This window comes from Aplysia californica, unplaced genomic scaffold (genome assembly GCF_000002075.1).
Source record: "Aplysia californica isolate F4 #8 unplaced genomic scaffold, AplCal3.0 scaffold00158, whole genome shotgun sequence".
Taxonomy (NCBI): domain Eukaryota; kingdom Metazoa; phylum Mollusca; class Gastropoda; order Aplysiida; family Aplysiidae; genus Aplysia; species Aplysia californica.
This window is the reverse complement of record NW_004797428.1, coordinates 1035526-1047645: the sequence shown is the minus strand read 5'-3', so window position 1 is coordinate 1047645 and position 12120 is coordinate 1035526. Positions and strand designations below refer to the sequence as shown.

Sequence of the window (12120 nt, the reverse complement as noted above, 5' to 3'; positions counted from 1 at the left end):
TATATATATATCATGTACCTATATCTCACTTGCTTAACTTTCTACTTTTTCTGTCGTCCTGTACTGCAAGGTGTCAATGTGAGGTGTAATTATTTGTCCGACACGGGCTAGGTGTGTTGCTGTCTGACTTATGACCACAAACCCCCAAGTTTTATAAGTAACTGATCACAGAGTACCTGTGGACCAGATAGCCCTGGCTGACAAACTGCTACTTTAGAATTACAAAGTTCTATCTGACATTTCTGGCCGTTTTGAGTTACTAAGACCATGGGGTCAGAAACCAAATGTGAGGCGTGCTGACAAAATGAGTTACTTCTTGCAATCTAGGAATTGAGATATTGGCCGAAAAGCAACACTTGGGTCATATTTATAGATTTTCTATTGATGCCATTTCGTTCAAGTCCATTGTGTCTTTTATTATTCTATTCTTAAAAATTGTACAAGCTCCACCTAAAAGTTGATGTATCAATTTCCGTGAGGCTGAAATCAAGAAGCAACTCATTTTGTCAGCACACCTCACAAATGTACTATCTGCTCTATCACCATCGTAAGATAATTCGAAGTCGAAATTTTTTTAAGTCAACTCTCTCAAAACTAGATAATGAGCAGGTAAAACTTTAGAATTCTATGGTAGCGAAGTATTTTCTTCTCTCTATCTGTAACGTTCTACCTCAGGGCCGGTGGCCAGCACTCTGTGCGGCCGATACAGCGCAAGGTCGGCGGTCATGATTGGCGGGATTCTCCTCACCGTGGCCTGTCTTCTGACGGCGAGTGCTCCGAACTTCTGGTTCTTGTTTTTCTCCCACACCACACTTCAAGGTAAGCGTTTACTGTTTCTCTTCACTTTTTGTGTTTTAGTAGAGGTTTTACTGCGCTCGCAACTGCATAAGGTCAAATGAGCGCCAAGAGGTGGATGTCAACAGAGAAGTCTTTTTAGGAAATCAGGCTTACTCTGCTCACTTCTCTAGCTTCAACAGCACAAAGTCTGCTTCGACTGTCAAGGCACCCCGGAAATAGCCCAGTGGTTAGGCTACCTGACCCGTAATTGAGAGATTGTCTTGTGGGTTCGGTGCTTTGAGCCTCAGCTCGGTCCGACATTGTGTTCTTGTGAAAGGCACTTTACACGAATTTCCTCTTTGGCTTTGTCCTTTCGGGGATGGACGTTGAACTGGGAAGTCCTGCCTCTTAAATAACCTGACTGTGCAGACAGGGACGTTAAACTTATACAATTTCACTATTTTTTTTGTTATGGTGGGTGGTTGGCAGGTGCTCTTGTATGGTTTGCTCCTTCCCTATCAAACACCTATCATCCTTATCTCTCCTTCTTCTTTTCTTTGTATGTGACTCTCTAGTAACGCCTCTAGTCTTCAGCACTTATATGACCTCTTTGTTTGGGTTTTTTGGTCATACAGTATTTGTGATACGGTTTGTTGATCATTTAAAAAAGAAAAACTATCTTCTAATGCTTCAATGAAGAACTGTCTTTTTTACCATAATATGATAAAGAAACAATGGAAATGCCCATATTAGGCAAAGGTCAGCTCGCTCAAGTGTAGTAAACAGGTCACAGAAAGAAGAAGAAAATGTTTTGCTGTAAGGAAGCAGTGTAATGGTAAGGGATGGTGGCATGATTATTCCACACTTTGTGTGAGCAGTTGTGAGATAGGGAAATGTCAAGCAAGGGGGGTCTCTTTAATTCATGAGCTTTATTTTCTCAAAGGAAGGATTCAATGGTTAAGTAAAAGCAAGACGCAGTAATATTTTCTAATGCTTTTTTTTTCCTTGGGTCTCTTCTAAAATACTCTTTTATTACATACCAAGTCAAATTTTTCTCACATAGTTACATATGTTGCTCTACATGTGAGGCATTGTGGTAAAATCAAACGCTCGTCAAAATAATGAAATCGAAGGAACAGGCATTTTTCCGCCAGTTTGTCCATTTTTATAAAAATTTTGTTTTTTGGCTCAACACCTTTTATGTCCATATAAAACACATTTCCATGTGTCAAATTTTACTGGAAAACATAGATTGAAGGCACAAAATGTGTAAATTTCCAGTTTTCAAGGACTCTCAAGCTGTTGAAATTACTGAACTTTGACGGCCATTTTCTCGTTTATTTTACCTCTGAAACCAGGCGACCCCCACCTCCTTCAATTGCAAATGTCTCAGCTTCTGTTCAAGATAGATGGGTATTTTTACATCGAAAGCAAGGAAAACGAATAAGCTTTCAGATGATATTAATAACTCCACATGCCCTAAAATTGACGAGCGCCTGATTCCACAGCGTCGTGACACATATTGTTGGTTCAAGCTAGAAACAAGTACTGTGGAGACTTAACGTTCTACAAAATGAGTTGATTGGTCACTGTAAAAAAAAATTGGTTGAATTCAATTCATCTTCTTCTGTGTCCCACCACTACAGCCCAGGAGAGTGGACCAAACATTTTTCTACTAGATCGTAGTCCGTCCTTGGCCTGTCAGGAGTCAAAGCAGGTCCTTCGGTGTGTGGACTCATCGCTGTATCTCTCGACAGACTGAGCGCCCGTTTATTTATTTACCGTCAAAATTGTCCAAAATGGCCGTCCATTGCCGAGGGGAGGAGTGGTTGTCTTACTCTTAGACAGGGGGACATCATCAGGTGGGTGGTTGGCGAGTGCTCTGGTGTGGTTTGCTCCTTCTTTCCTATCAAACATCTATCGTCCTTATCTCTCCTCCTTCTTTTTTCTGTTCGTTACTCTCTTGTAACAGTCTCTAATCTTCGGCACTTATATGACCTTATTGTGTTGCCAGTGCCGTAAAACTCTTGTTAAAACTAAAACTAAACTGAGGGGACATCAAGACAGTGTCGTTGTAATGTAGGGGGGGAGGGTGGGGAGTGATTTGTCTGTCAAAATTATTTTTTGAGAAATACTGACAGTTTCAAAAAGATCCGTGTACTAGAAGTACATGTAATCTAAAATGTGAAGAATACAACCCCGGGGGTACAAAATGACTCCAGGGTGTACGGATAGGGTTTGTTCTTTCTGCTGGGATGTTATATCCCTCTCAGCCCGGGTTGGCCCTGACAGGCGAGGTCAGAAGCCTGCCCCTTAAATGATCTAAGTCGTGTCAATGGGGGTGTAAAAACGGCTGCATTAAAATAAGAATAATGAATTTTTAAAAAAAAATTTTTCCAACCCCCCCTCCCCCTAGGCTTCGGCAGAGGCTTCATGTACGCCCCCAGCATCATCATCGTGGGCGAGTACTTCGACAAGCGGCGTGGGCTGAGCACCGGTCTGGGCACGTCCGGGGTCGGAGTGGGGACTTTCCTCATAGTGCCCCTCACACAGCTGCTCTTTGACTTCTACGGCTTTTGGGTAATTATGATTGCACTAAACAGCATTTGTACTCTAAAATTTGCTTTTTGACTTCTACGGCTTTTGGGTAAGGATTGTACTATACAGCATTTGTACTCTAAAATTTCACGATCTCTTGTTCTTTTATTCACTGAAGGAGAAATGAAACAGATTTGTTCCTCTCAGTACAGGTGTTTAAGATTGGCGATGTTTACCACCCAGTTTCTTTGGATTTTCCCCAAAATGATGGCAAAGTGTTAAACTCAGGTCGTTTTGCAGAATTTTCCATGGGTCTCAACCCATTTAGCTCAGTCTTAATAGAAAAATTGAATTCAGAGGTCTCATCCTTTAAGTAATCTAACAGTGTTGATTGGGTCGTTATCCCCATGTGCTTACCTTTTCGTTCTATCTTCTTTCCATCCTTCTTCTTTACTAATTTACTCCGACTCTGATCCAGGGAAAAGAGTTCTCCCTTTGAAAATAAGATTTTTTTTCTGTCTGGAAAGGCCACAATAAAAGCAAGCAGAAGTAATAAATACCTCATCTTATCTTACCTTACGTATTCTTATCTTTTACAGCTGCATGGATCATGGTAAAAGCAAACAGAAGCAATAGTTGCTCTGCCTAATCTTATCTTGTCTATCCTTATCTTTAACACCTGCTCTGGTCATGGTAATAACAAATAGTAACAATAATTGTATGATCTAATCTGATCTTATCTTTCTTATCTTTTACATCTAGAATGTCATGGTAAAAACAAACAAAAGCAATAATTTCATTATCTTATATTATCTATTCATGGCTTTTACGCCTACAATGGTCATGGTAATGGAAAAAACAGTAACAATAAGTGTATGATCTAATCTGATCTTATCTATTCTTATCTTTTACATCTAGAATGTTATGATAAAGGCGAAGAAAAGCAATATTTATATTAACTTATCATTTCTTAGATATTCTCATCTGTTACATTTAGAATGATCATGATCAAAACAAACAAATACAATAATTTGTATATATTCTATTTCTATCTTATCTATGCTTATCTTTTACCTTTAGAATCATCATGATAAAAGCAAACAAAATTGACAAAAGCAATAATTTTGTTATCTGATCTTACCTTATTGATTCTTATCAAATGAGTGTTTTATGTGATGTGGACCAATGGCCTTAAACACTGAATAAACTTACTTACTTACTTACCTTATCTATTCTTATCTTTTACCTTTAGAAGAGTCAGGGTAAACACAGACGAAGCAATGATTATATTATCTGATTATTGTCTTCTCTATATTCATCTTCTACATCTAGAATGTCAAGATAAAGTGGGAAAAAAATGGTGATTACATTAATTTATCATTTCTTACCTGTTCTTTTCTTTCATCGAAAAGGGTCGTGTTGGAAGCAAACAGAAGCAATAGTTATATTAGCCTAGCTGATCTATTTTATTTATTCTTATTTTTTCATCTAGAAAGGTCATGAGGAAAGCAAACAGAAGTAATTTTATGCTATCCTATTTATTCTTATCTATTTTTATCTCTTACATCTTACAGAATGATCATGATAAAAGCATGTAAAAGTAATGATTATGTTATCCTATCTTATCATATCTATTTTTATCTTTTACATATAGAATGGTCGTGATTTTTAAAAAACATTCAAAAGTAATCATTTATCTCATGTTATCTCATCTATTCGTATCTTTTACATGTTGAAGGATCATGATAAAATATTCAAAAGTAATAATTACATAATATAATTATCTAATGTAATCTTATCTTTTCACATCTAGAATGCTTATGATAAGGGCAAACTAGAGCAATAATTACATTAACTAATCATATCTTGCTGTCTGATCTTATTTGACGACTGAGCCTTAGAAATGTATTTTTGTCTGTTATTATGCAGGGAGCTTTCCTGGTCCTAGCTGGCATACTCACAAACGGCTTCGTGGTGGCCATGCTGTTAAGGCCTCTGAGTCTTCACCAAAAGTTCGTTCGGGCTTTTGCCAGGTACGTCATATTTACCGATGGCCCCGGGATCAAATCATCTAGCTTCGAATCTCTATCTGATGCTTTGAATAGCAAGGAAAACTAAGTTTACACTGCGTCGATCTATATGACAAGACAATGACAATGACGATAACAATCTTTATTCATCTCGCAGGGAGAAATTTGTCTTAGTCGTTAACAATGGCAGTGAACGTTACAAAAGTTAGACTTAAAGGTGCACTCTCGCAAACGCACAACAAGACTGGACATTAGGCCAAGTAACTACATGTCTCATGTGCTGGGACAGCCCACTCCGTAAAGCATTTTCTCTCTCTCTCTCTCTCTCTCTCTCTCTCTCTCTCTCTCTCTCTCTCTCTCTCTCTCTCTCTCCCTCTCCCTCTCTCTCCCTCTCCCTCTCTCTCTCTCTCTCTCTCTCTCTCTTTCTCTTTCATTTGTAGCACTGTGTGTTCTGTAACCTCACTGCAGTTGGTACGAATGAATTTCTATATCTGTCTGTTCTTGCTTTTTTGAAAATGTATCGTTTACTGATATCCCACTCATCATATGTGTGAGCCACCGTGGGGACAAAACGAGTCACTTCTCCCAATCCACAGATGGAACTATTTGGCCAAAAGTCAATACTAGTGTTAGATTTTTAGATTTTCTATTGATGTCATGTTCTTTCCTTATAACACGCCTTTTTGTTATTTCATACTTTTAAATTGTAAAAACTTCACCTATAAGCTTGACATATTTATTCCCATAAGGCTTGTATCTGAGAAGTAGGCTACCTCATTTTGTCAGGACACTTCACATGTGAGTTATATCACATTCTGAAGGTTTTCAGAAAAGTGCGGGTGGTTGGAAGGTGCTTTGATGCAGTTTGTTCCTTCTTTCCTTTTAGACGTCTATCTTCTTTTTGTGGTTGTTACTCTCTTGTAACGACTCTAATTTTCAGCACTTATATGACCTAATTGTGTTGCAGGTGCCGTAAAACGCTTACTAATACTAAAATTAAGAAGATCACATTTTCCTTCTCCCTTATTAAGTATGTGTTCAGTGTGTCTAAGGCCACAATTTATGTCTGAGGCCAGAAGCTTTACTCTGCCTATTTTTGAACTGTTATCAAAGGGTGGGTTTTTTTAACTTACTTTTGAATATTTTCAGAAGGAAGAAGTGTTATATTGTTAGTGAATAGAGAAGTTGTAGTTTCAACATCTTTTCATTAATATAATGTGTGTGTTTTGTTTTTTCAGAAAAGAATCTAAAACAGCAGCAAAAGCAGAGGAAGGAGGCGTGTTACTGTCAAAATCGCGTCAAAAGAAAGGTCACGACGTGCCAGAAGACACAGCAGAAGACTCACAGCAATCCTCGCCGCTCGTGAAAGCGTTGACGGTGTCAGAGCAAAATGGCCACAATGAAAAATCAACAACCTCCTCACACTCACAGAAAAACCAGCCCGACGGCAAACTTCAGCATCAGAAACGCGACGGATGCCTCAAATCGTTTTTGAAAACGTGTTTTCCTGTGGAGAACAAGCAGAAGAGGAGTACGGCTGGGAAGAGACTGTTCCACTTTTACCTGCTCAAAGATTCCTCTTTCTTGTGTTTTTGCTTGAGTATATGTTTGTTCACGGCAGCGTTCAAAGCTGCGTTCACTTTCATCCCAGCTTTGGTGAAATCCAAAGGTCTGTCCGAGACAGACGCCACGATGATATTGTCTATCTCCGGAGTTCTCGACACCTTTGGGCGAATCGGGGCGGGGCTGATTCTTGATTGTTCCAAACTGAAGCCCTGGCGGCCCATGCTCTACAACTCCCTGATATTTGTCATCGCCTTGATCTCCTTTGTTCTCCCGTTCTTCTCGTCGTTCGCGGCGTTCGTCGTCATGTGTGGACTCTACGGCATCATGACGGGAGCGTACGTGTCCCAGAAGTCTGTGATCATCGTAGACATTCTCGGCATGCAGCATATGTCCAGTTCCTTTGGAATCCTCATCTTGTTTCAAGGCATCGGTACCTGCGTGGGCCCTCCTCTGTCAGGTAAGAAATTCCTGTGCTTATAGAATCATCATCATCATCATCATCATGGTGCGGTCATTATGGCCAGAGTCAGACTTAGGCGATAATGCAATGTAACCATTTTGTAATTCCTCTCTACATGTGCCTCATTTTGTATTAAAATTCTTCAAAAGTGCCAGGCCATTATTCTAAATTTTGACATTTCCATTTTTTATTTTAGAAAAGTATTATGAAACAAATCAGGTTTCCTCGATTATTATTTGAAAACTCAAAAACAGTGAGTTAGGCCATATTGGCAGCACCTTGACAATATGAAGACTACAGGAGGAAGACTGGTTATCTCACATTTTCCTACAAACTCATGATTTAACTCTTTGCGCACACAGTTTTTTTCCACTGACCCTCCCAAACGCTGGAATTAATTTTCTCAGGGGCGCCTATTACAAAATGGTATCTTGTTCAAATTGATTCTGCTGCCATATTCTGTTTATGAAAGTATTTATATTTGATACTGCTGGAAAGGTAATTGAATACGCTATCACAAAAGATGGGATACTTTTGCAAGTCGCAAAATATTGCTGAAAATAGCAATAGGAACCTTTCAATGAAACTATACGAGAAACGACGACGGAGTCGTTCCTCCGCGGAAACCGTGTTTGGTCAGCAACAACTGAGTCGTGGCTCCGGGCAGAATGAGTTACGTCCAGAGACTCCCTGCTTCTTCCATATTTAGAATACTTTCAACTAGGGCGTTCTGCTGTTGAAGTACTCTTTCACTGGTTGTTTCAGACAGGTTTCATCTTTTCATGTCATCATTGTGTTGCACAGTGGAGATTTAATCCAACCCAGGGCAGTGCCACTGACTGAAGTTGTCTTTAGGCCATTCTTAAAGGGGGGATATTAACATGCACAGTAGAATTGTAAATGGACTGACTTATCAATGTCATGCTCATACTGTGCCGAAACAACACAGGGGGAACTGCTGCTTTTTCTTTCCTCATCCTTACTATCGTCATTTTCCTCTACTTCTTTTGTATGTTTGTCACTCAGCTATTTCCGGGGTGCCTTTATAGTCGAAGCAGACTTTGTGCTGTTGAGGCTAAAGACGTGAGCAGAGAAAGCCTGATTCCCCGTTTGGACTTCTCTGTTGACATCCATCCCTTGATGCTCATGTTACCTTATGCAGTTGCAAGCGCCGTAAAAACCTTACTAAAACAAAATCAAAAGGAGATTTAATGAAAAGGACAATGGCTAGGAGATTACCAGTTTTTCTCTGTAATCTTCGTAGGGTTGCTTTTAAGGCCAAGCGGGCTAACCCAGATTTCAGGGGTTTCCAGAAATCTTGATCTACACCAAAAGTGGTCCTTGCCCTACCTATAGGAGAAGTTTGGTTTCATTGGTGTGTATACTTCCTTGTCTTATAAAGAAACTGAACAAGGGGCAAAAACTTAACCTTCGATTTTCTTAGTACAGCATTTTTCGGGATAGCCCCATTGTGCTTAAAAGCGACCATTTTTATATGTGTGCGCCTGGAGAACGGTTCCAGTTTTTTTAAATTTTGAATCTTGAACTAAGGGCGTGTTCTTGTAGCAAATTCAATACTAAACATGCTGATTTAAAAATTTTTCAAGAATCTTGAGTAGTTTTAAAGATATATGAGTGGGTGGTTGTCGGGTGCTCTGGTGTGGTTTGCTTCTTCTTTCCTATCAAACATCTATCGTCCTTATCTCCCCTTCTTCTTTTTTATGTTTGTTACTCTCTTGTAGCACCTCTAATCTTCTGGCGCTCATATGACCTTATGCAGTTGCGAGCGCCGTAAAACGTCTACTAAAACTTTTCAAAAGATATATGCCACGTTTTACGCAGGGTGTAAAGACCAAGTTTGGAGAAAAACCCAATTCCAAGCTCATTTTTTACATTTGGTGAAGTACAACATGTTGCCAAAATAACTATATCTAATTTTTTTTTTTTAAGGTATTAAGACTTTAAATATTATAAAATCCTTACAATAAGTTATTAATAAATGGTAAACATGTATTTTCTAATTGAACTAAATGTTTGACCAGATACACATAAAAACTTTTTTTTTGTTACCTTTATATCCCGCTGCTGAGAAACTCAGAAATAGCTTTGTCAAGAACTTGGACCTTCATCCAGGCACACACATATTTATATTATGATATATATATAAATATATATATAGATATATAGAGAGAGATGTATATAAATTTTTATTTTTTTTTTAAATATATAGATAGATAGATATATATAGATATATATATAAAATATATATATAAATATATATATGTATATATATGTATATATGTATATAATGTATATATATAATATATAAATATATATATATATATATATATATATATATATATATATATATATATATATATATATATATATATATATATATATATATATATATATATATATCTCTGTGTGTGTTTGTGTGTGTGTGTATGTCTGTGTGATAAGTGGTCAGTGTTAAGAAATTGTAGGTCTTCTGTTGTTGTTGTTGTTGTTGTTGTTGCCGTATTGTGAAATAGCAGTTGGCTATAAGTCCACACAATTGCGTTGTTGGTCTAGTGGTTATGCTCCAGGACTCCCAGCCGTGATGTCATGGGTTTGAACCCCCTCTGGGGCCCAGCCTTGTATCCTTGGGAAAGGCACTTTACGCAAATTTTCCTCTTTTCACCCCGGTGGAAATGTATAGAACAATAATAATAATGATAATAATAATAATGATGATAATAATAATAATGATAATAATAATGATGATGATTAAAATAATAATAATGGTAATAATAATGATAATAATAATAATGATGATAATAATAATAATGATAATAATAATAATAATGATAATAATAATAATAATAATAATAATAATAATAATAATAATAATAATAATAATAATAATAATAATAGTTATAATAATAGTAATAATAATAACAATGATAATAATTGCATTTTTTCAGCACATATCCACACGGTGCAGCATGCTCTATGCACTTTACAAGACAATGCAATTCCATTGACAAGTATTCATAGAATTTTTTCGAAGCTTGTAATTGTCGCTTTAGAAAAGTAACTTTCTATTAGAAGCCCAGGCTTGCCACAGAGAGATACAAACAGAGAGAGAGAGAGAGAGAGAGAGAGAGAGAGAGAGAGAGAGAGAGAGAGAGAGGGAGAGAGGGGGGGGGGAGTGAGAGAGAGAGAGAGAGACTATTTATGAACGTGTGATGAAATCATGTAGGGGTACGGGAGAGGGTGAAAAGTGGAAATTCCATTAAAATATGTGAGAAAAATGTGATGAAATTGCATCGGAGTATGACAGAGAGAGAGAGAGAGAGAGAGAGAGAGAGAGAGAGAGAGAGAGAGAGAGAGAGAGAGAGAGAGAGAGAGAGAGAGAAATTATGCGTCAAAAATATAAAATGTGATGAAATCACGCAGAAGTAGGTGAGAGAGAGAGGGGGGCGGGGGAGGGACAGGGGGAGAGAGACATGGAACTTATTTATAGAGAAATTTATTCATGAAATGGTGAAACCGCTTGGGCAAAAGTGAGTTGTTATTCGTGTTTAGTCAATGCTAATGATCATCCCCGGAATAAATTACGCACGAAGTGAAACGCGCCAAAGGCTGAGAGAAACATAAAATGGGATTTTAAATTTCAGAAAATGCTGTTTAACAAAATTTTGAAACGAAAGTGACGGTAACAATAACAATATCTATTTCTTTCTTTTTTTATTTTTTTATTGTAAACTTTACACGAATCCTTAAAAACAGATTCTTCTAAATCATCGAGCAAGTGTAACCTCTAAAACGTAGGTGTGGTCATTTCATTAATCGTTACATCTCGCGTTTAATGCCTTCTGAGTGGAATAAATGGGTGGTGGGCGGGTGCTTTAGTGTGGTTTGCTCCTTCTTTCCTATCAAACATCTATCGTCCTTATCTCTCCTCCTTCTTTTTGTGTTTGTTTCTGTCTTGTAACACCTCTAGTCTTCGGCGCTTATATGGCCGTATTGTGTTGCAAGTGCCGTAAAACACTTACTAAAACTGAGTGGAACATTTTACTTTTTTAATTTGTTGAAAGTTTGGATGAAACCCTCCTCCAGTACGTATCGTTTTGCTGAGTCATATTTTGTTGTTTTTTTATCAATGTGATATTCGTAAAACACGGAAAGAGAGAGAGACAGAGAAGGAGAGAGGGGAGAGAGAGAGAGAGAGAGAGAGAGAGAGAGAGAGAGAGAGAGAGAGAGAGAGAGAGAGAAAGAGAGAAAGAGAGAAAGAGAAAGAGAGAGAGTGAGAGAGAGAGAGAAAAGAGTAGGGGGGAGGGGAGAGGAGGATCAGGGGCACGAATTCCCGACCACTCTTTAAAATGCCAACTAGATCGTACTTGTGGCCGAGTCACCTTGTAATGGATTGCACGGCTTGGTTAATGATCTCGATGACAGTTACGTACATGTGTATTCCTTCATCATAATGAATTCACCATGCTTCAAATGCTAATTAGACTCAAATGTAATTCCTCCAGGAAGATACACTTCCGCCACTTTCCGCACGCACTCAGATTCTTTCTTCTTTTCTTTCTGTCCTACGTTTTTACGTTTTCTTTCGCTCCCGCCCAACTTCTTGAATTTCCGTGGAATTCGTGCACACCCCCACCTCCCACCATCCCGCCCTCCCGCTCTTTCTCCCTTTTCCTCGTTGCCCGTCCCCCCCTCCCTCTCTCTCTCTCTCTCTCTCTCTCTCTCTCTCTT

General features: G+C 38.3%; 1 protein-coding gene across 1 annotated transcript in view; it reads left to right on the top strand.

Annotated features, from left to right (window-relative positions):
• The window catches only part of LOC101846424 (monocarboxylate transporter 12-B), a 32418-nt gene that overhangs the window by 11958 nt on the left and 8340 nt on the right, over positions 1–12120 (top strand). The window contains exons 5-8 of the mRNA XM_013082097.2: positions 676–819; positions 3194–3357; positions 5245–5348; positions 6584–7368. Of these exons, the coding sequence (XP_012937551.2) occupies positions 676–819; positions 3194–3357; positions 5245–5348; positions 6584–7368 (1197 nt within the window). The remainder of the gene's footprint in view (positions 1–675; positions 820–3193; positions 3358–5244; positions 5349–6583; positions 7369–12120) is intronic.